This window comes from Elephas maximus, chromosome 3 (genome assembly GCF_024166365.1).
Source record: "Elephas maximus indicus isolate mEleMax1 chromosome 3, mEleMax1 primary haplotype, whole genome shotgun sequence".
Lineage (NCBI taxonomy): Eukaryota > Metazoa > Chordata > Mammalia > Proboscidea > Elephantidae > Elephas > Elephas maximus.
The window spans coordinates 40,729,477-40,756,940 of NC_064821.1; the positions used below are offsets into that span (position 1 = coordinate 40,729,477).

General features: G+C 53.5%; 2 protein-coding genes across 6 annotated transcripts in view; one reads left to right on the top strand and one right to left on the bottom strand.

Moving 5' to 3' along the window:
• PRKCZ (protein kinase C zeta) overlaps positions 1-18,014 on the top strand; it is a 145,207-nt gene extending 127,193 nt beyond the window's left edge. For 2 of the 4 annotated variants that reach the window (XM_049877647.1, XM_049877649.1), the window contains exons 11-18: positions 1,646-1,732; positions 2,609-2,744; positions 2,904-2,991; positions 4,481-4,600; positions 5,395-5,474; positions 6,087-6,176; positions 16,419-16,534; positions 17,123-18,010. In XM_049877647.1, the coding sequence (XP_049733604.1) occupies positions 1,646-1,732; positions 2,609-2,744; positions 2,904-2,991; positions 4,481-4,600; positions 5,395-5,474; positions 6,087-6,176; positions 16,419-16,534; positions 17,123-17,210 (805 nt within the window). In that variant the 3' untranslated portion in view covers positions 17,211-18,010. Of the gene's footprint in view, positions 1-1,645; positions 1,733-2,608; positions 2,745-2,903; positions 2,992-4,480; positions 4,601-5,394; positions 5,475-6,086; positions 6,177-16,344; positions 16,535-17,122 lie in introns of those variants that run through there. The other 2 variants (XM_049877650.1, XM_049877648.1) reach the window with 2 other exon arrangements.
• A 1,601-nt stretch (positions 18,015-19,615) lies between these two features.
• FAAP20 (FA core complex associated protein 20) lies at positions 19,616-26,928 on the bottom strand. Of its 2 annotated transcripts, none has more exons than XM_049877652.1 (4): positions 26,500-26,928; positions 25,987-26,131; positions 25,478-25,779; positions 19,616-21,022 (listed from the first exon to the last, which is right to left on the bottom strand). In XM_049877652.1, the coding sequence occupies exons 1-4, from the start codon at positions 26,571-26,573 to the stop codon at positions 20,950-20,952; spliced, it is 594 nt and encodes a 197-aa protein (XP_049733609.1). In that variant the 5' UTR covers positions 26,574-26,928; the 3' UTR covers positions 19,616-20,949. The 2 variants fall into 2 exon arrangements, with proteins under 2 accessions (XP_049733609.1, XP_049733608.1); XM_049877651.1 differs by having other exon boundaries at positions 25,987-26,152; positions 26,500-26,917.
• Between the last annotated feature and the right edge of the window lie 536 nt (positions 26,929-27,464).

The window sequence follows — 27,464 nt, forward strand, 5'->3', positions numbered from 1 at the left end:
CCAGCACAGCCACACACCAGATGGTGTTGTTCCCCACATGGTGTCCCACCTGCTTACCTGGCTTCTCCCCTGTCTTAGTTATCGGGTGCTGTTATAACAAATCCCGTAAGTGGTGGCTTTAACCAACAGAAATGTATTTTCTCACCGTTTAGGAGGCTAGAAGTCTGGATTCAGGGCACTAGCTCTAGGGAAAGGTTCTCTCTGTGTTGTCTCTGGGGGAAGGTCCTTGTCTCTTCTGCTTCTGTCTCTTTGCTCCTTGGTGATCTCATGAGGTGTGGCATCTATCTTCCCCCCTCTGTGCTTGCTTGTTTCCTTAATCTGCTCTTTTCTATTTCCCAAGAGATTGATTTAAGACAACCTTACACCAATACTGCCACATTAACATAACAGAAAATCCATTCCCAAATTGAAAATGTGGTATAACCCATTGCCCTTGAGTTGATTTCGGCTCATAACGACCCTATAGGACTGAGTAGAACCGTCCCATAGAGGTTCCAAGGAGTGGCTGGTAGATTTGAACTGCAAACCTTTTGGTTAGCAGCTGGAGTTCTTAACCACTGTACCACCACGGCTCCGAGAATTTGGTATAGGGGTTAGGATTTACAATACATGTTTGTGGGGGCAGAATTCAATCCATAACATCCCCTGATGCATGGATCCACCCCTCCACACACCTGCACTGGCCCCGCTCTGCCTCAGGGTGTCCCCAGCTCTGGGCTCCTCCCTCCTACACCCCAGTCACTCAGACCTTTGCTCTGTTGTCTGCTCGGAGGGTTCTTCCTGGTCACCCGTCCACTGTTGAGGCTCTGGCCCCTCACCTGGCTTTATTTCTTAACCTTTCTCTCCATGAGGCAGGGACTGTACATTGCTCATGCCTGCCCTCAGCCCCAAGACAGACCTGGCACTGTAGGAGCTCAAATAACTGTTTGACAGATGAAAGGAAGGAGTGAATGAAAGGTTTTCTCTTTCCCAAATCCAAGTTTGACTGTGTTGAGGTGTTAAGTTGGAATGGAGCTTTCTCTGCGGATGGGCAGTGTCTGGCCTCCAGATGATGAAGAACGGTCACTGGGCTTCCCCCCAAGAAGGCCCTTGCAGACTCCGGAGTGGGGCACAGCCTGGCCTCGGCCTTACTTTTTGGTCTGGGTGCTTTTCCTTACTGATTCTGGGAGCCAGCAGGTGCCCCGGGGTCGCCTGTTGTTCTCGGCCACCCAGGAGAAAAGCATACAAAGCAGATGGCCAGCAGTCAGGAGAGCCGCACACCGGAGGAGACACGTCAGCAGCAAACACAGCTTTGCTTTAACTTAAAAGTAAACTTCCTGGCAGCTTTTCAGCTTATAAACCAAAACCAAACCTGTTGCCTTTGAGTCAGCTCCGACTCAGGGCAACCCCATGTGGGTCAGAGTACAACTGTGTGCCATAGGGTTTTCAATGGCCGATTTTTCAGAAGCAGGTTGCCATGTCTTTTTTCTGAGGTGCCTCTGAGTGGGTTCAAACCTCCAACCTTTCAGTTAACAGCCGTTTGCACCACCCAGGGACGCCTTTCAGCTTACAGTGGGTTCTTTATGTTCAATTTCCGTATCGAGTGTATTCCGATGCCTGCCACCGCGTGAGTTCAGCCTTTAGCTGTGCCTTCTCTCCTGCTCAGGTTGTTCCTGGTCATCGAGTACGTCAACGGCGGGGACCTCATGTTCCACATGCAGAGGCAGCGGAAGCTTCCGGAGGAGCATGCCAGGTGGGGCACCATGTTGGGGAGGGGGCAGGTGGGCCAAGTCTGCTCTTGGGGGGTCAGTGGTGAGTTCAGTAGAAGGAGATGGAGTTTGGGGGGAAAGTGGCAGAGGGCACTGCCTTTTCCTGCAGGGTGGCACATTGTTGTAAGATTTGGGGGGGTCTTCTGACTTCAGGGCCCAGCAACAGCCCGCCACATCCTGCCCCACAAGGCAAGCTGCCTCCTACAGGAGAAATCGGTGTTTCATGGGAGTTTTTCATTTGTTTTATTTTGTTTTTGCAATTGTGCTATCTTGGTTCTTTCTTTTTCCCTGTTGCCAAAATGGGGGGATGTAGGCCTTCTCAGCTTGCATGAGTGGTGGTGGGTTGGGGCCAGCACAGGGGTGGCGGTGTGGGGGCATGAAGCCCTATGTGCTCAGCACCAAGAGACCACTGCTGTGTCTTGTGAGGAGATGCTAAATGATGTGTGCCCCTTCTTACTCAACTCTGGTGTCGGCTGGCCCCCCCCTCTCGCAGCCTTGGGACCCACGGGATCAGACCCCAGGATGCATCGGGAGCCTCACTCAACTCCATCATTCTTGTTTTCTCTCTTCCTAATTTCTTCACTTTAAAAAAAAAAAAAAGAAAGAAGAGAAAAACTGGTTTTGTGAGTCCCCTTAGAGCCCTTTGGGGAAAGGCAGGTGGTAATAAGAACAGCCATTCCTCACCTTAAAGTCCGTCTCGCTGGTGGAGGGACCCACTGGGTCACCTTGTAAGGAGATGGGGGTCCACAACGGCCCATCCCAGGTCACTGTGTGTGTGAGTCCCCATCCCGGCCAGCCACATAGCCTCCCTGCTGACGGGCCGCCCTCCCTGCTGACGGGACACCCCCGCCCGCCCCCAGGTTCTACGCCGCTGAGATCTGCATCGCCCTAAACTTCCTGCACGAGAGGGGGATCATCTACCGGGACCTGAAGCTGGACAACGTGCTGCTGGATGCTGACGGGCACATCAAGCTGACCGACTACGGCATGTGCAAGGTGAGCCCCTGACCCCCACCTCCCGTGGCCTGCCATTGTTATGTTGTGCTCAGGGTTCTCATCCTTCAGCCACCCAAGGCAGCTTGTCTCAGTTGTCCCGTGCTGGCACTCCCTGCGGGTCCACACGGCCCCTCTTGGTCACTAGCTCTGTCCCCACAGGAAGGCCTGGGCCCCGGCGACACCACAAGCACCTTCTGCGGGACCCCGAATTACATCGCCCCGGAAATCCTGCGGGGAGAGGAGTATGGTGAGTCTGGAATTGTGGGGGCGGTTCCTGCCAGACACATACCAGCTTGTCTGCCAGGCCTGCGTGGTCCTCAGAGGGCAAGAAGGGCTCCACCCCCTGGATGCTCTGCTCTCCTGTGTGACATGGCCATGGAGCAGACTGGGAGGCTGGAGGGGGCCCTGCCTGAGCCGACCCCGCCAAAGGCATAGGGTCAGATATAAGAGGTCTGCGGGCCAGAGGCAGAATGCAGAGCCCAGCCCCAGACAGGGACTCTGCATGTGACAGAGCAGCATCTCAACTTAGCGAGGGCAGGTGGGCTGCTGGATGGCGCTAGGACAGCTGTGTCTACAGGCAAAGCTGAAATCAGGGTCTCCTGGTCCCCTACACACTAGAATACATTCCAGACAGTCATCATTTGAGTATTAAAAAAAAAAAAATACACATAGAAGATACAGGAAAGTGTTTGTGTAATCTTAGTGATAGAGGTTTTTCAAGCTTAGTTAAAACCAGGAGCTAGAAAGGAAACCTGACAGATTTGATCCATTGTAAATGTCTGGTCAGAGATGCCACCAGCAAAGATACAAGGCCAGATAACAGCCTTGGCAAACTGTGTAACATCAGACAGAGGGTGAATGGCCTCAAGATGAAAACAGCTTTGCCACCAAGTATGAAAAAGGTAGGGGCAGTGGAGGTTCAGTGGTAGAATTCTCGCCTTTATATGAGAAACCCTGGTGGCGTAGTGGTTAAGTGCTAGACAGTTCAAATCCACCAGGTGCTCCTTGAAAACCCTGTAGGGCAGTCTTACTCTGTCCAATAGGGTCACTGTGAGTCCTAATTGACTCAACGGCAGTGGGTTTGGTTTTTGGTTTATACAAGAAACCTGGGTTTGATTCCTGGCCAATGCATCTTACGTGTAGCCACCACCCGTCTATCACTGGAGGCTTGTGTGTTGCTATGATGCTGAACTGTTTCAGTGGAGCTTCCTGACTAAGATGGACTAGGAAGAGAGGCCTGGGGGCCTACTTCCAAAAATTAGCCAGTGAAAACGCTATGGAGCACAGTGGTCCCGTCAGCAACCCGTCATGAGGATGGTACAGGACCTGGTGGTGTCTCATTCCATTGTGCATGGAGTCGCCATGAGTCAGGGCTGACTTCACAGCAGCTAACAATAGCAACATAACTATATATAAGGCGTTGGTGGTTCAGTGGTAGAATTCCAACTTTCCTAACAACAAGAAAAAGGCTGGCACCCACCAGAACAGGGGGCTGAGAATCAGCCAGGCCACGCTGGAGAAGAGGCACTCCTTCCATTTCTGAAAACACAGGAAACCTCAGCATTGGCCAAAGAAATGTAAAATTCCCACTCCCACGTGTTTTGCTACTACCTGTGCTTGGTTAAAAAACCCACGTTGACCTGGATGTATCTCAGCCAACAAGCCAGCAGCAGGGTGCTCTCGGCTGGCTCCTAGGTGTGACTGACCACTTGGCATGACCAGCACACTCCCCGCAGGGTTCAGCGTGGACTGGTGGGCCCTCGGTGTGCTGATGTTCGAGATGATGGCTGGGCGGTCCCCCTTTGACATCATCACCGATAACCCCGACATGAACACGGAGGACTACCTTTTCCAAGGTGCGTCGCCCCCCAGCATGGCTGACGGGCCCAGTGCAGCCCCGGTCATGCACATAGCTTCCTCCCTGCATCTTAGATGTTTCTTCACATTTCAAAGGTGTAGGTGGAAGGGTCCGGAACCTGCCTCCCAGACTGGGACCTACAGTGCTCGGAAAAGCGTACCTGTGCTCTTTAATTCATAAACACTCAGGCGCGGCCACACCCCTAGCTCCTCAGACATGCTCTTAGAAAGGCAGGGCCATCAACTGGGGCCAGCCACAGGCGGGGTGACAAGCACAGCATCTCAGCCCTCAGATCTGCTTTGATTGAGCCCCAGTCCCTCTGCCCTGGTCAGGCCTGCACTCTGAAGTGGCAGACCCCCTTCCGAGCCCACATCTGGGCTCTGTCCACCCAGAATGCCCCCCTTCCCAGCCCACATCCCAGCTGTGTCCACCTGGAAGCCTGAAAGGTCCCTGGGTGATGCTGTGGCCCAGAGCACGGCGGTCCCACAGGCACTGTCTGGTGGCCAAAGAGCAGAAGGCGAGTGGGGCGGACCTCACCTGCGCGTGTTTAAATCCAGCGCAGGTGGTTCGTTTTATACACAGTCATGAAAAAAGTACTCAGGGAGGCCACAGGTGTGGACTTGTAGGCCTTGGCACGTTAAAGAGCTCTCTAGGTGCAAGCAGGGCTCGGGGGTGACCCTGAGAGTTCAGGAAGCCATGAGACCACTGAGCGGACTGCTGGGCTTGTCTGTGGGCAGGGGAGAATCAGGGCACAGTGGGGGATCACTTTTTCACGCCCCCGAACCCCCGCAGTGATCCTGGAGAAGCCCATTCGGATCCCCCGCTTCCTCTCCGTCAAAGCTTCCCATGTCCTCAAAGGATTTTTAAACAAGGTATGATGCCCTGGAGCCACTGGGACAAAGCATGCATGCACATGTGTGTATCTGAGTGCGTCTGCGTGTCTGTGTGCATTGTGTGTGTTTGTGCCTGTGTGTATGTCTATGTGCATCTGTGTGTGTGTGTCTGCATCTGTGTGCCTGTGTGTCTCTGTGTATCTGCATGCCTGTGCGTGTATATGTGTGCGTCTGCGTGTGGCGTCACCATGGCCCTAGCCCTTCATCTTTACGGTGAACGGGTGTTGTGAGGCACAGGGGTTCTTCCCGCTATTGGGTGTTTAATGTTGCCCAGGTTATATGTCAAATGTGTGGGTTTGAAGCTCTGCTTCATTTTGTGAGCTCTGCATTCTATGAAGTGCCCATTTCCACTCATACCTCAGAAAATAAAAGAGATGGTGCTGGAGGGAAATCTCATGAGAGCCCAGCATGCGGAGAGAACCGTTAGCGTGGGGAAGGGAACAGCTGATGTTCAGCGGGATGGTTGGAGCTGCTTGTCCAGGGCACTCTAGATCCCTTCATAGAGAGTGGGGTCCCTTGTTGAACGAGGGCTGCCAGTCAGATCGTGTCCACCCTTGCTGCTGATTTGCCCTTGTTTGAACTCTGACCCAGGACCCCAAAGAGAGGCTCGGCTGCCGGCCCCAGACGGGATTCTCGGACATCAAGTCTCACGCCTTCTTCCGCAGCATCGACTGGGACCTGGTAAAGGCAGCACCGGGCCATTAACTCCCAAGTGGTGAACAGGACGTGGGTCTTCATGGTGGGGGCGGGGTGCATGAGATGGGAGGCTTGTGAGCCAGGGGACACGTGAGCCAGGGTTCCTCTGAACCAGGACACCCATATGAGTGTGGGGGGTACCAACAGGCTGGGTGCAGAGGAGCCCTGGGAGGGGCAGCAGCTCCCCCTATGGTGAGGATCCAGCCTCGTGCAGCAAGATGAACTGAAGGGCTTGTGGTGGGTCCACTCCAGGGTCCCAGAGGGCAGAGAAAGGAAGAAGAGAATGAGGGCGCCCTCCAGGGTCCCAGAGGACAGAGGAGAGGTAGGTGGAAGGGAGTGGGGGCACCTTCCAGGGCCCCAGACACCAGAGGAAAGAGGAAGAGAGTGGGGGCACCCTCCAGGGCCCCAGAGGGCAGAGGAGAGGCAGAAGGGGGTAGTTTGGAACACAGACTTGAGCCCAGAATAAGGAGACCAAGGATGGTGGAGTCAGCCCAGTGGTGGTGCTCTTGGTGATTTCTGCCCCTAGGGATCCAGGGGGACTCCTGGGCCCCGAGGAACGCTGTCTTTGATTTCATGGTCGGTTTCAAAAGTCTGCTATTGTCAGTCATAGCCTGTCACCCATCACATGATGTGGCCAAAAAGCAGCCTTGTGGCATCACCCATTTTGCCTTCAGTGTGACAGCTCCCAGCATTACAAGAAAATTTGAACCAATTTTTATCAGAATATATAAACGTTTACAGAGTTACTGGGATAGAATCTATCCATGTAGGCTTGTGTGAGGACAAAAAGATTGGCTAGAGAGCTAAGTAAATTTTTGAAATTTAGCTTCAGTGAGAACAGAAGGAAGTCCGGCTTTGAGGAAGGGGAGTGTTTGCCCAGATCCTGACAGGGTCACATTCTTGTTCAGATGGTGTTCCTCTGTGGGTCTGTGGGACTCAAAAGTAGGGTGGGATGGGGTCCCTAGCCTGTCCTGTCCAGCAGGAACTTTTCCATGGCCCAGCCAAATATTTTAGGATGACAGCCTGGCATCCCTCCTGCAGTTGTTATTGTTGGTAGTTGCCATCGAGTCAGCTCTTACTCCTGGTGACCCCATGCACAACAGGACAAAATGTCCATTGTTGCAGCCACTATATATTATGAGTACCTTCCAACCTAGGAAGCTCTTCTTCCAGCACTATGCCAGACAGTGTTCTGTTGTGATCTCATCCACAGGGTTTTCACTGGCTGATTTCAAAAGTAGATCGCCAGGCCTTTCTTCCTAGTCTTGTCTTAGTCTGGAAGTTCCACTGAAACCTATCCACCATGGGTGACCCTGCTGGTATTTGAAATACCAGTGGCATAGCTTCCAGCATCACAGCATCATGCAAGCTGCTGACAGATGGGTGAGGGATATACACATGTACATTTATATATGAGCCCATGTGGGGCGCCCAGCCAAGGCAGCTCCTTGTGGTGGTGTCTGGCCTGTCCTTCTGGGGGTTCTTGAGGACCAGCGGTCTGCCAGTCAAACCAGTGGGCTGCACGAAGCTTGCATGCTGTGCTCATACGCTTTGGACTTCAACAAGGTGAGGACGTGTTCCACCTGAGTGTCTCTCTCTGGTTTAGCAGAGCTGCTGAGTCCTTTAATGCAGTACCAGCCCCTTGCTGGGATGGCTAGCCTCCCTCGGGGCCCAGTGAGCACAGGTAGGCCTTGTGGGGGCTTCCCCACAGGGCCCTGGTCACTGGGTATCTGCTCGGCGCCTGTGTGTCCTCATGATGTCCCAGCGACTTGTGGGCCTAGGCTCTTTCCATTGGCTACCGGATGTAGCACTTAAAAAATCACCCATGTACGTAATTTTGAGGGCAGGTCCTATTGTTTACCACAAAGGATTTTTTGCATCTACCAGGACCTGGGTCATGGTAACCCAGCATTGCCCCAGCCTCTCCCCCAGAACCCCATAAGGTGAGGCTGGTTTGTTTCTACCATTCTCCACCTCTGGTATCCTCAGCTGGATTGGGCCTCCGGGCTAGACAGCCAGGTCCTCCCAGCTCCATGCCTGGTGTGTATTTCCTCACCGCCCCACTAGGAGGGCGTCTTCACGTTCTTTCCAGATTTCTGTCCTCAGTGGCAGGCAAGTCTGAGTTACCACTGCCACCTCTGTGCCTGGGACTGAAGTCGGCAGCACCGTTAAAATCGCAGCACAGAGGTGAACCAACTAGAGAACAAATCCCTGCAGGGCCACCCCAGGCTTTGGGGAGTGTCATCATAGGGTGTGGTGGGTTCCAGCCAGACATTTGCCCCCTGGGCGACTTTACACGTGGACACAGTGAGGCTCCTAGGTGGACAGGGGGCGTGGTGGCTCTTCCCAGGGCTACCACGACCACCCATTGTCCACTCCCCCCACCCCAGTACAACCCTGGTCACCTCCACTTTCGTTTTAAATCATTCATGTTTTGGAGTTTTTTTTTTTTTTTTTTTAACTTTATTTAATAGTGTTATTGAGATCTAATTCACATACAATTCACTCATTTAAAGTGAAAATTCAGTAGCATTTTAGTATACTCACCTGTTGTGCAACCATCTCCACTATCTGTTTCCAGAACATTCTCATCATCCCAGAAAGAAACCCTGCACCCATTAGCAGTCACTCCCTATTCCCCCTGCCCCAGCCCCTGGCAGCCACTCATCTACTTTCTGTTGTCTGCATGCGTTCGCGTGTTCTAGGAAGGAAATCATGCAACATGTGATCCTTTGTGACTGGCTTCTTTCACTCAGCATGATGTTTTCAGGCTTCGCCCATGTTGTAACACGCACCAGAACTTCATTCCTTTTTATGGATGGATAATATTCCATTGCATGGACTGGCCACATTTGTTTTTCGATTCGTCCGTTGATGGACACTTGGGTTGTTTCCACCTTTTGGCTATTGTGAATCATGCTGCCATGAACACGGGTGTACTCATATTTGCTTGAGTCCCTGCTTTCCAGTCTCATGGGTGCATATCTAGGAGTGGAATTGCTGGGTCACGGGAAAATGTTTTCTACAGCAGCTGCTCCCGCTGAGGGTCTGTGGGTACTGCTTCCCCGCTGCTTGTCACCCCAGCCCCCCACGCCCCTGCAGTGGACACAGCTCTGGGCTGCCCCTAGGTGAGCGTTCTGCTCACTGTGGGATGGGGCAAGAACATGTATGGCCTGTGCGTGTTTCTTCCAGATGTCTCCTTCAGGTAGCCTTTCCAGCTGGGACGGGGCTGGGAACACAAAGCCATCCTCCTTGAATCTCCGAGGGCAGAACTTGGGCAAAAGTTCTTCCCTCCTGCCCTGTTCTCCCTCTGCCCACCTACCGGCCCAGGACTGCTGTGCTCAGCGAGGGCCTAGCAGGTGTCTTGTGGGGATGGGTGGGGCCACGCGCCTGCCTGCAGCCCTTCAGGGTGTTGCAGCATAGCGAAGCCATCTGCTGTCAATTGGAGGGAGGGACATGGGGCAGAGCCTTCTGCATGTCCCCCAGCCATGGGCACGGTGGGGGTGCGCCTGTGGTATCAGGCAAAGGCCAGGAGAGCCCCGAGGTGCTAAACCACACTGTAACGTGAGCCTCTGGACCCTCACTGACAGAGGCCACGGTTCATGGCAGAGGTGGTGTGTTTGGGGGACCTGGCAGCCTCTGGGGCCCTGGATCCAGGTGCAGGGCCTGGACCCACAGGTGGGTGGAAAGCACCTCCTACATGAGGACCCAGGTTGTCCTCTGCTATCTCTGCCACAGCGGCTGCCTGTCCTGGGAGGGTGGGGAGGAGGGGGGTTGTGCCTGGCAGGGCCGGGCAGAGCCAGGCTGGAGGGGGCCCATCTGAGTCCATGAAATTTTGCTTCATCCCTGAGGACTCGTAATCGAGAGTCTGAGTAACAGGGTGTTTGAGGCGGAGAAGGTGCTCCGAGGTACCTCAGAACTGCTCTTCCTGAGAACTTGGTGGCGGTGGGAGCAGGGGGCATCGGCCAGCACTTCCAGCTCCTCCTCCATGCTGGGGGTTTCTGGGCTCTGTCTGCACCTCTTGTTGGGCCTCTGAGGGCTCAGAAACCACCCCTGCCCTCTGCTTCTTGGCCTGGCACCCACCCCCTCCTGCAGCCACCAGTGCACTCTGGGAAGGGTAGTGTCCAGTGAAGGGCCACCCCTTGCTGACGTGGTGGGCCAGCCCAGGTGGGGTCTTCACAGGGTCTACCTCCCTGGGGTCTCCTTCATGGGGGGTCATTGTGCTTGGTGACCAAGGGGCTTGTCAGGGGCCTCCCCTTCAGCCCATCCTGAAGTAGTGCAGGGCTGGTGCTCGATCGTCCTCTACCACCCTTCTTGGCCCTGAATCTGTACCTGGAAGGCGCCTCTGTTTGGCCATTAATGAAAAGGCCCTCAGGACATTGCTGGGCATGGCCCCCATCCCCAGGGGAAGCCACAAATGAGCAACGAGTTACTGTGAAGGAAATGGTCCAGGAGGAGAAGCCCCTGGTTTTCCAAGGTGAGGCCAGCCAGGCTGTCCCGAAAGCCACCCGCTGCCAGGGTCTTTGTCCACCTGAGGCCTGGACGCCCAGGACATGCCAGGCTTCCACAAATCGTTGTAGAATTCATGAGTGAAAGACACGTGTCGTGAGTCTCAGGAGTCTGGGTTTTGAAGTGATGCATTTTTTTTAACGTGATTCCTATATCCTGCCCGCCTCAGTCCCCTCGTGCTGCTGTACCACAAACACCACGAGTGCTTTTCAAACTTTCAAACAAATTGATTTTCTCACAGTTCTGGAGGCTAGAAGTCCAAATCAGGGTCTCGGCCATGTCACTTCCTTCCTTGTTGGTAGCCCTGGGGGTTCCTTGTTTCTTTGGTGATCCTCACATAGTGTTTGTCTTCCCCCGTGTGTGTCTGCTTCTCACCTTCTCTTTTATAACTCAGAAGTGATTAGGTTTAGGATCCACCCTACACTGGTATGACCTCAACTGATTGACTATATTACATTAGATTGCGTTATGGAAGGTGATTATGGATGTAATGCTGGAAACGTGTACTCACATATGCCAGGAAATTTGGAAGACAGCTACCTGGCCAACTGACTTGAAGAGATCCATATTTGTGCCCATTCCAAAGAAAGGTGATCCAAGTGAACGCAGGAATTATCAAACAATATCATTAATATCACACACAAGTAAAACATGCGAGATAATTCAAAAACGGGTGCAGCAGTACATCAACAGGGAACAATCAGAAATTCAAGCCAGATTCAGAAGAGGATGTGGAACCAGGGATATCATTGCTTATGTTAGATGGATCTTAGCTGAAAGTATAGAATACCAGAAAGATGTTTACTTGTGTTTTATTGTCTACACAAAGGCATTCAACTGTGTGGCTCATAACAAATTATGGATAACATTTCGAAGAATGGGAATTCTGGAACACTTAATTGTGCTTATGTGGAACCCGTACATAAACCAAGAAGCAGTTGTTCGAACAGAACAAGGGGATATTGTGTGGTTTAAAATCAGGAAAGGGGTGCGTCAGGGTTGTATCATTTCACTATACTTATTCAGTCTTTATGCTGAGCAAATAACCCAAGAAGCTAGACTATATGAAGAACGCAGCATCATGACTGGAGGAAGACTCATAAACAACCTTAGATATGCAGGTGACACAATGGTGCTTGCTAAAAGTGAAAACGTCTTGAAGCACTTACTGATGAAGATCAAAGACTACAGCCTTCAATATGGATTACCCCTCAACATAAAGCAAAAATCCTCATGACTGGACCAATAAGCAACATCATGATAAATGGAAAAAACACTGAAATTGTCAAGGACTTCATTTTACTTAGATTCACAATCAGCACCCAGGAATCAGCAGTCAAGAAATCAAACAACGTATTGCATTGGGCAAATCCGTTGCAAAAGACTTCTTTAAAGTGTTAAAAAGCAAAGATGTCACTTTTACGACTAAGGTGTGCCTGACCCAAGCCGTGGTATTTTCAGTGACCTCGTATGGATGCAAAAGCTGTATAGTGAATAAGGAAGACTGAGGAAGAGCTGATGCATTTGAATTATGGTGTTGGTGAAGAATACTGAATATACCATGGACTGCCAGAAGAACGAACAAATCTGTCTGGGAAGAAGTACAGCCAGAATGCTCCTTAGAAGCAAGGATGGTGAGACTTCATCTCACATACTTTGGACATGTTGTCAGTATGGACCAGTCCCTGGAGAAGGACATCATGCTAGGTAGAGGTCAGCGACTGCAACAGTGGGCTCAAACATAGCAACAATTGTGAGGATGGCACAGGACTGGGCAGTGTTTCTGTTGTACATAGGGTCACTATGAGTCGGAAGTGACTTGATGGCACCTAACAACAGCAACAACACAGAAGGTGATTATATGTTACATTACATTGCATTGCATTATGGAAGGTAGTCTGCTCTACCCGAGGCCAGGTGATCTAATCCCATGTAACTACTTCATAGCAGCAACTAGACTAGGGTTAGGCCAAACCACAGGGAACCACAGTCTAGCCACATTGACATAGAATTAACCATCACACCACCACCGTATGAGCTGGGTGAGGTGGGTTGTCTAGTCACCACCTGTTATGTGTTGAAATGTGTCCCCCCAAAATGTGTCAACCAGTGTTGTGTGATTGTCCACCATTTTGTCATCTGATGGGATTTTCGTATGTTTTGTAAATCCTACCTCTATGATGTTAATGAGGCAAGATTCGAGATAGTTACATTAATGAGGCAGGACTCAATCTACAATATTAGGTTGAATCTCGAGTCAATCTCTTTTGAGATATAAAAGAAATAAGTGAGCAAAGAGACAGAGGGCCCTCCTACCACCAAGAATGAAGAACTAGGAGGGGAGCAGGTCCTTTGGACCTGGGGTCCCTGTGCTGAGAAGCTCCTAGATTGATGACAAGGACTTGCCCCAGAGCCAACACAAAGAAAAAGCCTTACCCTTGAGCCAGCACCCTGAACTCGGACTTATAGCCTCCTAAACTGTGAGAGAATAAACTTCTCTTTGTTAAAGCCATCCACTTGTGGTATTTCCATTATAGCAGCACTATATAACTAAGACACCACCTGTCATCAAACTAGGAAGTCCAAGTTGTTGGCAGGTTCTGCGTTGACTGACCCCCTTACAGATTAAACATACGTGTAGTAGGAAACTGTTTTCCTCCAGGAGACCTCCTTGACGCAAGCTGCAGTGTGACCGTGCCTCAGACAAAACCAAGCCAGTTTGGGTAGATCCCAGTGTGCAGGTCAACAGGACGGCTCAGTGCTCTGAGCACAAAGGCTCCAGGGAGAAAATGCTTTGTGTCGTGGACCTCTGGAATGTTCTCAGTTAACCCAGTGGAGGAGGCATACACATTCTAAGAAGTTCAGTACAGGACTTTGTAAGGGTTGGGGACCCTCCCCCCTAGTAGGCACCCTCAGGCTGGGTCCTCACTCATCAGTCCTCCACATTCTGGAGTTAGCACTGCTGCTAGATGTCTGGAGAGCCAAACCAGTTCTTCTCCAGCCCAGGGGGATTTTAGAAGTGGCACTGTTACCTTCCCCGAGGCTGCCTGCATCCCTGCCTCTTCCTGGGTCCCTTATTGCTGCAAGTCCTGTTAGAAGAGTCCAGATCAATAGGGAAGGATATCAGGGCAACCCCCAGGTGGATGGTGGGAAATTCCTTGGCCAAGTGAATCTGGAGGATGGATTGGGAGGGCCGGGGGTTGGGTGAGGAGGGAGGCAGGAGACCCCAGGTCAGAACTGAGCATGTATGGTTTTGTTTTCCTGAAGCACATTTGATCTTGACGTTCCCTTGAGACTTCCATGTAGACACAGTAGGCAGCAACCATGTGAACAGGAGTCAGTATAGGACAGCAGGCCAGGGCACAGATCCTGTAGCCAGACAGCCAGGCTAAGTCCCAGCTCTGCCACTGATGAACTGTGTGGCCATGGGCAAACTCCTTGACCTCTCTGCGCCTTGGGATTCCTTGTCTGTAAAATGGGGATGGTGATGATGGTAATGATGGGAGTGGTGGTGATGATGTCAGTGGTGGCGGTGACAATGTTATTGGTGGTGATGCCGATGGTGATGATGGCCGTGGTGACGAAGGTGATGGTGGTGATGATGGCAGTGATGTGATGATATCGATGGTAATGGTGATGGTGGTGTACTGGTGATATTAACGGAGGTGACAGTAGTGGTGGTGGTAGTGATAGTGATATGATGGAAACCACCTCAAAGTTGTCATGAGGAATGAATTAGATAGTATAGGTAAAACCCTGAGACCAGCCCTCAGTAAGTGTTCACTGCAGGCGTCATCATCATGGTGAGCACGTTTGGAGAAATGAGATGTAAATGTGGAGTCCTGGCTTCCCAGGCATGAGTGAGACCAACCAGAGATGGTTCAGAGTGAGAGAGATGTGGACTGGGGACCAGGGTGGCTCTGGAGGACCAGCTGGGCAGAGGAGGGGGAACTCAGGCGCATGGGGAGGTCCTAGAGCTAGGGGAGGGGGCAGTCCCAAGGTGGACAGCAGCAAGTGGATGAAAACCCTGCTCGGGCTCCAACAGACCTTCGTCACCCGCACGGCACCAATCTGGACCTGGGCAGTCTTGAAGTGTCAATCAGCTGCTCCAGCCCAACTCTTTCCCCACCTTTGCTCAGCCATGCTTGGCAAGTTGCCCATCATCTGGGGGCTCCTCTGGCCCCAAGATGGAGCCACACTCCTGGCAGACAAGGGCTTGAAAGGACTGCTTCTTCCCCATTTATTAGTGAGAATGCCTTTTCCAGAAGCCCCCCGGACTTGGCGTCGTGGCTTTCAGCTTGAATTATCCCCCACAGGGGGACATGGCTGTGCTGGACCATCACTGGCAGGGGAATGAGGCTACCGCAGACTGTGTAGCATTATCCTTGGTCACCCTCTGGGGCAGGGTCAGGTGCCCCAGCCTTCCTGAAGGACATACTGCCCGTCAGGTTCTGTGGGCTTGGAGAGGTGGGGAGGATGTTGGGTCACTGCCAGCAGTGTCCACCCTGAGCCTGGAGCAAATCAGGAGGATGGTGGATATTACCGTTCCCTTCACCAAATCCATGAGCAGAATACTTCCCAGTTCTCCAGTCCTAATTGAGTTTGTGCTGTTAGGATTGGTATCTAGACTCCAAGTCCCAAAATAGGGAGAAGGGGATTGTCCGCTCAGGCAGGCTGGTGTCTCATTTTTGTTGTGGCTGGTGCTCTCCTGTCTGGCAGGTTGTCCCCTTGTGGCATCAGACCAGCTCTGCTGTCACGGGTGTGGCTGCAGCCCCAAGAGTCCCCCCAGGAGCAGGCAGTCTCACCTACACCCTACATACCTGGAGGGGACCCTACCCACTTGGGATACCAGGGTTATCTGTGGCATGAGTTAAGCAGCTCTGAGTGGGAAGGTGGGGCTGAGGTTTGCTCCTTGCCTGTATGCCTCCCCTCCCAGCCTCACATGGTCTGATGTGGGAGGGATGTCCCTGCTGGCACCTGGATGGCAGCTCCCCACCGCAGGGACTGGTATTCCACCAACTGCTACATCGCAGTTCTTGGGAGAATCATGGGTCTTTGCTGTTCCCTAACGTGTCATCCATGGGTGGAGTGGGCACGTGATTCTCCCCCACAGCACCGTTTCAGCCCTGGAAGCATGTCCACAACCAGGGTCTCAAGCAGCCCCCTCTCCTGTGCAGCATGCATTAACTGCCAAGGAGCACCAGGGTTGGAAACTTGGTATCTAAAGAGTCAAGAACTGGTTCCCTGACAGCTTGGAAGGGGAGCGGGTCGTACAGATGGGGGGATCATCTGGCTGCCTGCAAGTGCCAGCACGTGGGTGGGTGAGGGCGAGGTTGTCCTACCCAGGAACTTAATGACAAAGGTTTCTAGGATGTTAGGAAGGAAAGAGAAAAAATCCAACCAACCATGGCCAATTCTGGTGAGGTGGCCGCTGAAGGTGGCTGAGGCCCGAGGTCAGGGAGGTGCCGCAGGGGCAGTCAGGGTCCTCTTCTCCAGCCAGCCTTTTGGCTTATTTTCAGCTCAAGCAGAATTTTTTTGACTTTGGATAGTTTCGCCTCGATTTTGTGATTTAAGATAAAATGCATGTTGTCATTCAAGTACTAAGCGTATTTAACCATTGAGTGTCTTCCTATTTCATTTTGAGGTTTGCATGCACACAAAGACTAAATCCAGCAGATTACAGCCCTGATCAGACGTTTTTCGTGTTGTTTTTCCAAGCTGGAGAAGAAGCAGGCCCTCCCTCCGTTCCAGCCACAGATCACGGATGACTATGGCCTCGACAACTTCGACACGCAGTTCACCAGCGAGCCAGTGCAGCTCACCCCGGACGACGAGTAAGTCCTGCTGGAAGGGCCCAGGAGGGCCAGGGCTCCCCCTGCTGAGCTGACAGGCAGGGCGACAGTGACCCCAAGGTGGTGGCCCCCGGGCATCCGGTGTGTCACTCTTGGCCGAAGTCCGTATCTTTTAATTTCCTACTTTGGATGGCACAACTGTCAGTCGCTTGGCTGGTAACCAAAAGGTCAGCAGTTTGAACCCACCAGCAGCTCCGAGGGAGAAAAGACGTGGCAGTCTGCTCTCTCAACTATTATAGCCAAGGAAATCCTATGAGGCAGTTCTACTCTGTCCTATAAACCCGTTGCCCCCAAGTTGATTCCGACTCATAGCAACCCTACAGGACAGAATAGAACGCCCTGTAGGGTTTCCACGGAGCTGCTGGTAGATTCGAACTGCCGACCTTTTGGTTAGTAGGCGAGCTCTTAACCACCGTGCCACCAGGGCTTCACTCTGTCATAAAGGGTCACTCAAAGTCTAAACTGATTCTGCAGCACCCGACAGCAACTGTGGGTTGGGCATGAGGGATCTTGTACGAGGGGCAGAAGCTCAGGGAAGCGCTGATTTCTCTTTCTCTCCTTTGCCCAAAGGGACGTCATCAAGAGGATCGACCAGTCCGAGTTTGAAGGCTTCGAGTACATCAACCCCTTACTGCTCTCCACTGAGGAGTCCGTGTGAGGGGGTGGCGGCCCTGCCGGGGACATACTGTGTGAATGACCCTTGAACTTTATCCTTAACCACAGCATATGCATGCCGGGCTGGGCGCAAGGCTTGGAGTGCGGCCAGGGAGGGACACGCACCGCCAGGGCCGCGGAGAGAGGCGTCTGTGGGCGCCTGCCTTTGAGAGAACACTCTTGGCACCTGGGCCTGACAGGCCGGCTCTGTGCGGACAGAATCTGCTTCTTGTGCCTGTGTGACACAGTGGAGCTGCCGTTCCTGTGTGCAGGGGGAGGCTGCCCTGCGATTCTGAAGGTGCACACTTTCTAGAAACAGAACTCGGTGCGCCGACGGCTCTTCCAGGAGGGCGAGCGTGTAATGTCCCGGGGAATAAAGTGTACCTATGATGTCCAAGTTTCCTTCCGATGCCTTTTTTCCCCAGTGGCACGTGCAGGGCGCCCCGACGCTACCCCCCACACACAGAGGAGCTGTGCTCGGCGCACAATCAGATAAGAGGTGGGGGGACAGGAGTCTAAGTGCCTAAAGGGACACGCCGCGATGGAGAATTTGTACAAACTCGGAACATTTTCTAAGTCCCGGTAAGTTCCCGTTGTTAATATTTAACAAGTATTTTCGTACGGCGCATGTCACTCACCTGAAGTTACCCTTCACCAGATGGGCACCAATGGCCTCAGCTGGCACACTGGACTGTGACGGTAAAATTGGATCCTAGAGATTTTAAGCACGTGGCTTACCAAAGCACCCGTAGACCAAAAAGAAAATCGAAAACTAAATCTGCACAAAATACATTTCTGAAAACACGGAGCAGTGTCTACGTGATGTCTTGTGTTATGCGTGAGAACTGCGGGGGATATTTTTATCAGGGGTAATACAGTATTCAGAATCAGAAGGTTTGAAAGGATGTCTGTATGATGGGCCCTAGGAGTCCCTGGGTGGCACAAATGGTGAACCCACTCAGCTACTGAGAGGTTGAGGTTCACGTCCACCCAGGGGCACCTCAGAAGAAAGGCCTGGCGATCTACTTCCCAAAAATCAGCCATTGGCAACCCCACGGAGAGAAGTTCTACCCTTGACACACATGGGGTCACCGTGAGTCAAAGTCAGTTCAGTGGCACCTGGGTATTTGGGGCCCCAGCTTAGGGTCAGACAGTTAAGTCTAGACACTCACAGATACCCCATTTTCCTAGCAGAGCTCACCACCTGCTTCTATGACCTGCCGAGGTCATGGGTCACTCAGCCACCTTCTTCCATGAGGGGCAGCTTGCAAAGGCAAACCATGGGGGTCTCTAAAAAAGGAGGTCTCTGTGTTTGGATTTATTAAAAGTTTCTAACACGTCTGCTGTGGCAACAGCTGCCTTTTAAACCCCTCGCTGTCCAGGTATATGGGAAGGGACCGAGTCTCCATCTGACCAAGCCCCAAGCCCCTCCCTGAGGCCTGTGTAGCACGCGGCCACACACCGGGCCACTCCACCCGACTCTGGGGCTGGTAGAGGGTGTGCTGGGCAAGGAGCAGAGAGACCCTGTGCCAACGCATCCCTGTGTGGCCTCTCCACAGCCAGACACTCACACGCAGGCTTCTCAGGATATGGTGCCACAGCCCTGCGGTGCTAGGACAGGAGTGCCAAAACACTGATGTACCAGCGGCCCCTGTCCCCACGCCACCCCAGCCACACCTGGGTGTGCAGGGGCCTGGATGCCCCATGTGAGCTGGAGCAGCTTCTATCCATCCGTGGGGGTGTGACGCAGCCAGTGCATCCCTCAACCCACAAGATGCCGTAGAAGGCTGAACTCAGGGGCTACAACACAGGTCAAAGAGGAGTGTCACAGGGTCACTGCCCAGCTAGTGTTCAGTGGACGGTCGCCCAGCCAGACAGCTGTGTGAACTGGCTCTGTCACATTAACTCCGAACAGAGCAGCTGGGATGTGCTGATGTCAACTTGCGGAGACAGACAGACTGCCTCACACAAGCCCCAGCATGTGGGTCATTCTGCTGTGCTGGGTACAGTGACACTACTTTGTGCAAATACATAGTGCCCTTGACTTGTTAAGATATATGGCACTTACGCACAGTGTCACCATGTTGCCAAACAGCTCACTGGTTACCTGTGTGGTTGTTTGTGTCCAAAATGTACAGGTAACGTTCTGTTCATGACGAAGGGGAAATCTTTGTATACATAAATTGTTTTATAAATTATAGAAGCAGAAGGATGTGACTGCAGTGGTTTGGGAGAAAAAGAAACCGTGCTGCAGCGTGGGTCTTTTGAAATATTCCCGAGGACTGTGGTGACAGCGACGGCAAGGCTGTAGACGCATTCATGCGGTTTGTACAATGACTGGGCAGAGCCCATCACCGGCCGGCTTCCTCCTGTGGATGATACACTTCCCTTCCACGGCCAAGGCCGTTCATGTTCTTGCACATCCATTAAAGTCTTTGATGAAAATGCTGATGTTGTTATTATTTTCATTAAAATAACAAAGTAGGTGTGTATGAGTCTCCCAGGGCTGCTGTAACAAAATACCACAAAGTGTGTGGCTGATAAGAACATAAATTCATTCTTCCACAGTTCTGGAAGCAGGTAGTCCAAATTCACGGTGTTGGCAGGACCATGTTCTCTCAGAAGGCTCTAGGGGAGGACCTTTGTCTCTGCTGGCTTCTGGGGCCCCAGGTAGTCCTTGGCTGCATCACTCTGGTCTCACCTACCCTCTTCCCTGTATCTCTTATCTTCTACAAAGACCCCACTCAATGGGATTAGAACCCACCCTACTCCAGTTTGACCTTATGCTAACTGATGACATATTCCAAGACCCTATTTCATGTTCACAGGTACCAGGGATGAGGACTTCAATGTATATTTGGGAGGGACACAATTCAACCCATAACAATGTGTTTCCAGAAAGCAAAGTTTCTTGCAGCCATTTTTGAAAGGAAAACAGATTTTCCCACGTTAATCCAGGCTGTCCACATTATGTCTCTTCTGCTTCTGCCATTTTGCCCCCGACACAGCTCTCTGGCTGCTGTGGTGGAAAGGAGGGTGTCAGGATGCTGAACTGGGCACCAAAGCCCAGCTGAATAGCACTCGAAGGAAAAGTCTCCAGATGCCCCTTCCTGTGGGCACCGAGCCTGGGCAGCGCGCAGCAGCCGTGTGCTTTGGCCAACTAGCTGTCTAGCACAGTGGCCACCTGGGGGGTCCACCTGGGGCTCCCTCCTCTCCTCATGTCCTGAAAACTGCCCGTCAGTGACTAGGCCTCACAGCATCACAGCAGGGAAGGGTTTTGTACCTTTTCTAAATGTCTGGGATTACATAACATCCAGCTGAGTCCACGTTAGAGAATTCAAACATCACTCGATCCCTCGATCAGGTTGATTGTCCATAAAAGGGGCTGACAGAGGGACAAACACCCACGTTTCCACTGCCAAAGGCTCTGCCACTTACCCGCCTGGGAGCGCACACCTGTGCAGGCCAGTTCTACTGATTTTCCGACTGACTTACACGCATGTTAGAAGAGAAAAAGGAACCAAAAGTTTTTGTCTCAACACAAAGGTGCTACAGACTAGCTTCCAGTGCAACATCTTTAATGTGGATGTTCCGGTGTGGAGGTGATGCAGTCACGGTGGGGCAGGGGCCAAGGCCCCAGGCAGTATGCAGGCCATGCCGGCTTGGCAGGGCCAATGAAGGGCCGGAATGGGGTAAGTGGCCGACCCCTGGTGGGCCGTGCTGAGCACCGACTGGTGTCAATATCACCACGCCATGTCATCTGTGCTCTCCGCCAAGCACTGAGCCAGGTGGGCATCGATGTCCAGCTGGGACAGCCTACAAGGGGCGGGGACACAGGTCACTCACCTCCACAGAGCCCTTGGACTGCAGGGCTCACAGCACAAAAGTACTAACAACTGCTCATTCCCAGCCAGATGGAAAGGGCCACCTCTCTGGCCAGGATACAACTTGGCACTACAAAATATAAAATCACTTTTGTTCTTGGTGCTTTAGAAAAAACCACCTAGGGGATTTCCTAAGTAACTGACAGCCCCTGAAGGTTTATTAGGCCCTGGTCTGGCTAGGGAGCCTCCCCGGTAACTGACAACACGAGGATTGGTTTGTAAAAGCCCTGGAATATAGAGGTTCAGGGGCTTCCTGGTTAACAAGAGCCGGGGGGATAGCACATCCCCTAGGACAGGGAAGCCCTGTGCTGAAAAGCCCCCAGACCTGGCTGAGAGCTGTGGTAGTTGAGAAACAGACAGCAACACCAGCTGAGAAGCAGCAGGAGCACCAGCCAAAGAGCCTCGAAGCCCAGCGCATCTCCCACCACCCCAACCCCAGCCAGAGCTCTCCCGCTGCCGTGGCCTCTATGAGAGAGTCAGGATGCTGAGCTGGGCGCCAAAGCCCAGCTGAACTGCACCTGAAGGAAGCTTGTCTGCTCTGAGAGCTGTCCTGGCTGACGAAGGGTGGGATGTGCTCTCCACTTGGGGACCCTTCCAGACCTTGCCTGTGTACCTCTTCCTGATGCGGATTCTGGTTGTATCCTGTGACTCCAGAGTTGTATTCTTTTACCCTAATGAGTTGTATCCTTTCTACCTTACAACCGTAAACCATATGCATGACCGTAAGTATAGTCCGTGAGCTCCAAGACAGCGAATTACAGAACACAGCAGAGAAGGGGGGGGGCAGCTGGCATTAGAAATCATGCAGAAGTTGGAAGACGTGGCTACACTCGACCTCCACCTCCTAGGAACCAGTTTTGTGCTGATGCTTATTCACGAAATTATCCACTTAGGCACCTTCATGCCCTTGTACTGACGTAAGTCGGCAATAGCACGAATGGCCTGCGGGAGACGTAACTTGGCAGGAGCAAGAACAGGGCCTGGGGAGAGAGGTGGCCGTCTGTGGCCACTCCCAGGGCTTCAAGGTACTGCACGGACCTCACCAGCCCACGAATGGCCTTTTCCAAATTGTTGCTGCTTTTGAATCTTTCTCTGAGTCAAATATTTTCACAGAGTGGCCCCGGACACGTATCATAGGGTTATGAGACACATTCTCAGCCTCCCCCAGACTTCCTGCATGCAGGGCAGGGGCCGGGCTGGCACTGGCATCCTGAGTCTGAACAAAGTCTCCAGGACCCTGGTGCTGCTGCCACTTGAGAACCAGGTGGCTGGAAGCAGGGGCCATGCCTCTCCTGACTATCTCAGGTTCAGCACCCCCAGAGTACTCTGCACGCTCCATACTAAACTCCCAGGGACTTCCGACAGCCTCTGCTCTCACGTCCAGGCGGGTCCCAAAGTCTTCAGGGCACCACCTCCCCCCGCACCACCCTATTCCCGCTCCACTCGGCCAACCTGAACCACTTCCCTGCCTCAGCTTTTGGCTCCTGGGTGTGTGCAGCCCACAGCGGCACATCAGGCCTCTCCCAGACACTGTCGACTGTCTGCCCCCCAGCCCCAACAACAGGTCTCAGATGCTGCTCCCAGCCCACAGGCTCTGACCAGGCACCTGGGTTCCTCCAGCCACCAGACTCACCCCTCACCTTTGGGAACAGTGAGTCAGAGATGCCTTCTGGAGCCATCAAGGCATTTCATAAAAATGCCTCCAGACCTGAAGACCTCCTGCTGACTGCCCCATGGCCACGGCCTCAGTTCTGCCCACCATCCACCCCCGGTGTCCTCTTCCACCTTTCAGACCCACCAGGCCTTCACCTGCGCTTGGCGATATCCCTGGTCGACCAGTGAGGTCGCCTGCCTGAACGGAATGGCCTTTTCCTCTGACCAGTTTTGGACCCAGCATCGCCCCCTCCTCCCACCTCACTATAGGAGTCTCTGTCCCTAAAAACTTTCCCCAGGCGTAACTAAAAGCAAACTTTGTTTAAGATATGGGTTCTGGAACAACCACCACCAGCTGCCGTCAAGTTAATACCACCAGTTTCAGTTACTGCATCTGGCTGCTAGACTGGCCCCTCTCAAAGCCTCCTTGAGGCTCAAGGTCCCTGCTCAGGGGTCTGGGCTGCCTGGCTGCCTCGGCCCAGTGGTCACCAGCTGTCAGAGTCCCAGAGCACCCACAGTTGCCCCAGTAATGTAGGACTCGGTCGTTTCCCTGTCCTCACCAGAGACGATGTCATCTCGCTCAGGTGTCTGCCTCCTGGCTGAAGTACGCTCTCTTGCTTACAATCTAACGAAAGAACATGCTAGAAGCATTCCAGACACACTGAAACGTGGACCTAATTTCACCAACACCCACTGTGAAAAACTCAGGCACTCTGCCAAGCCATTTAAACAACGGTTGAAAATTCTCAAAAACAGGAGCATTTTCTAACTTCCCTGTCTTGAGTCTTTTTTTAGATGATCTAGAAACGCAAGGGATACAAAGACAAAGAGGCCCCCCTAGAGTACGGAGGAGGGGCTGGGGTGGCCTTGATGGTATCCGGAATCTCGGGCGCTTCTGCTAAGGAAATCAACCTCCTCAAGAGCCTTCACCCGTGTCTTCTGTGTCTGGCTTTCCTAATTAGTAAGGATCAAGAAGATCTCACTGTTTTAAAAGACATTCACTGCTGAGTCAGGATCAGTAAGTGAGTTAGTACTCCCAGCTTACAACAATCTCAAAACGCCAGTGTAAGAAGGAAGTGTGGACAATGACACACTGGATTTGAAAGCATTTTTGCAGTCTCTAGTACTGTTCCAGGCTCAGGAGTCCCTGGGTGGTGCAAATAGTTAAGCACTTGGTTGCTCATAAGTTGGAAGTTCGAGTCAACAAAGGCATGCCTCAGAAGAAAGGCCTGGTGACCTACTTCTGAAAAATCAAACACTGAGACCCCCACAGAGCACAGTTCTGCTCTGACACACACGGGGTTGCCACGAGTCAAGAGTCAACTTCATGGCAACTGGTTTTGGTTCCAGGCTCAGGAAGTTCCTAGAAGCACTTAGGGGAAGGCTCACCTGCAGCGAAAATGTTCCATCGGGTGCTTACCAACCCTTCTGCCAAACCCACCTCGTAGGCTTCACCTACACAGGGCCCACCTGGGACAGCCACGCACCCAGATCAGGAACCAACCCTCTCGTCTCCCCAGCCCCCTGAGCTGCTTGGGCGCCATCACCTCCACACCACATCCAACTGTTGCAGGCTACATTGCCGAGTAGAGTTTAAAATAGAAAACTCACCAATTCATATTCTACAAAGACTAAATAACGACATCCCTCAAATAGCATAGTGTGAATCAAACCATACCTGCCAAGCACAGCGTACCTGCTGAAAGCTTACGCAAGCTTCACCTACATAGTTGGCTTGGGGCTCACTCCAACACCAGGCCTTTCCGGGCTTGGTTCTGATAAAATTTTACCGATTGGGGGAGCCCAGACATTTGATTTTAGGGTATGTGTCTACCTCTCTGAATAAAAGCATCTAAAGAAGTTTTTGTACCGAGTTTGTGCTATATGTTTTCATAACTGGTTTGATCTGTGCTTTGTACTTTGCGGCTAACTCTGCAATCTATCCCCTTCATCCTGTTTTTGATACAGCTGTTTTCGATTCTCCAAGACCAAGACAGAGCAAGTCACTTCAGCACACTCTCCCAGCCCGTTAAACCTGGAGCAGTTGGTTGCCTGAAGCCTGCTCTTCTTTAGACCACTAGGAGTTGGAATCCACTCGAAGGCAAAGGGTTTCTTTTTTTAAAAGCTGCTTATTCCTGCTGTCCTGACCCCACAGCCTCGCACCAGGGGGCTGAGATTCCAGTGAGAAGGACCCCACAGGTAACTGACCTGGCCCAGCAAGACATGTAACCCCCAGGCTGGGCAGTTTGGGCTTAATTTCTAAGCAAAATTAGGTTCCATTCCCCTTGCTTAGAAGCAAGACATAAAGATATCTTGGGATTCTAAGAGAAAAAAAGGCTTCTCCAGACACCACAACCAGGTCCTTATTTTTGAAGTCTACAGCAGACCCACAGTGGGTTCTGCTCACCAGCTCGGGCCTGGCATGGCCCTGGAGACACCCTGGGCTGGGGTCCTGGGCTCAACCAAGTGGAGAAGATGCTGCCTGCCTACTAAGTAGAGTCGGTGTGGCCCTAAATCTGCCGCCGATCCTGCTGTGTCCCAGAAGGTGGACAAGCAGGTGGACTCCCAATCCAGTAACCTGGGAAAGGCCAGGCAGAGTGCACACCCAGTTTGTGCATAAAGTGTGAGTTTACAAGGGCTAACAGTGCTCTTGACCTTTTGAAAATGGCTGTGGTTTCCAAACAGGGTTGGGGTCCCTGAGACTGTGGTGGAAGGCAAACGGTGGGCCACTCACCTGGGGCTGAACTCTGCCTGGCACATGGGGCAGCACACCAGGGCTGGTGCCTCCTCCACCGACAGTGGCTTCTCCTCCACCAACGGCCGTTCCTTGGCAAGGGGGGTTACCTGGGGCTCAGGCTTGGGGCATCGGGATGGGGACCTGGTGGGGGACCCCGGGCCTCCCCCGGTCCCATGGAGCACACGGTAGGAGCAGGCGCCACGCCTAGGAACTGGCGGGAAGGGCGTCCAGGAAAAGTCCCTGCCTCCGACGGTGAAGACCTCAACAGCTGCCGCGTGCTCGGGATGGCGCCTGGGCTCCTGCAAGAAAGGCATGGTCAGGGTGGGCCAGACTGGTGACCCGCCCAGAGACCTGATGTGGGTCCCCAGCCCACCCTCAACCAGCGGAACCACGCGCCCCGACGGAGCCAGCGTTCCCGAAAGCCATGGTATTGCCACTCTGGGCCCTGGTTGGCAGCAGGGCACCGGGTATGGCTCTCCCCACCCGCATGGAGCCCTGGGGCGCACCTGGCGCGGAAAGGCGGGCAGCGGTGGGGGCGCTGTGGCCAGGTCCACGTCTGGGAATACGGTGCGCAGCAGCTCAGCCCAGGGCTCAGCGCTCTCGCTCCTGCTCCCGGTCTCCTGCAGAAACCAGGGGCGGCCGCCGGGGGGTCTGGGGACAGAGGCGGGGGCTCTGCGCGGGGAAGGGCGACAAGGCAGGGAGGCTCAGAACTGGGAGAAGGAGGCAGCAAGGGGGAGGGGACTCAGCGAGGGTAGGGTATGAAACGGGAAGGGGCTCAGTGCAGTGCGGGTAGGACCGCAACGGGTGTGACCACAGGGGAGGGTTGCGGGAGAACGCGGGGAGTGGCCCCGGAGACTCAGGGGCGAGGGGCGGCACGAGGCGAGGTGACTCCGCGCTGGCGGAAGGGGCGACACCCGGGGTGGGAAGCTCGCGGAGCCGGGTAGAAGGGGGACGTCAAGTTCGGCCCGGGACCTCGGCGCCCGAGAACCCGGCCCGCGGGCCGCCCCACACGGCCTCACCCGGCCTCCGAGGGCGGCCTCCGGCGTCTCAACTTCAGCCGCGGCCTGTTCCCGCCGCCCGTGTCCGCCGCCATCCACCCCGGGCGCTCCGTGCGCCCTGGCCCCTTATGCCGCGTCCGGCGGAAGTGAGGCGGCCCGCGACCCCGCCCTGCGCCCGGGACCCAGACCCCGGCTCCGCGCCCTGCACGCTGGACGCAGACTTCCGCCACGCGTCCTGGACAACGACCCCTACCCCTGCCCGGGCCTGAGACCCTAATGCCCAGCGTTTAAGCCGGGGGTGATCCCAGCTTTGTGACACTGTCGGAATGGAAAGTGGCCTGACCACGTCTTGTGGGGAAACTTCAGCTAGGGTTACTTCCTTCTCCGTTGCAGAGGAAGAAGACTACAGTGGGTAGAGGCCTCGCACATTCTCTGCTACCCCCAGTCACCCCAAAATCAACTTTTAGAGAATGCTGGACGGGCTTCCACTAGCCTCCCACCCCTCTGCCCCTAGCGACAGGCAGGGACAATGGGCAGGAAGTCACGTGGTGGGAGCCCCCACCAGCGGTCTAGCTGGCCAGCCCCTGGTGCGGGGGCGGGGCGGGGAATTTGGCCCCTCCCTGGCTCTTACTCTTCCTAGGCGCTCTCAGCCGCTGAGTGCCTCAGTTTACACCTCTGTGGGCGGGGCTGTTGGTGGAGACCCGACTCTTTCAGTAACTGGAGTGTTTAGACCCCTAGATGCCTGCAAGCAGAGAGTGGGCTCTGGGAGAAGTTGTTTTCTCACCAACACTAGGGAAGTGGGGATGCCTAACCAACAACGAAGTGAGGCAACAAAGTCCAGAGCCAGAGGCCAGCTGAGCCGCAGGGTCCTGGGCCAGGGCTCCCGGCCTGTGGACAGGCTGGGAATGGACAACTGGAGAGTCCTCCTCACTGCCTCCCATCAGGGTTGCAGGCACACCAGGTTCTGCCACTTGGTGGCAGCAAAT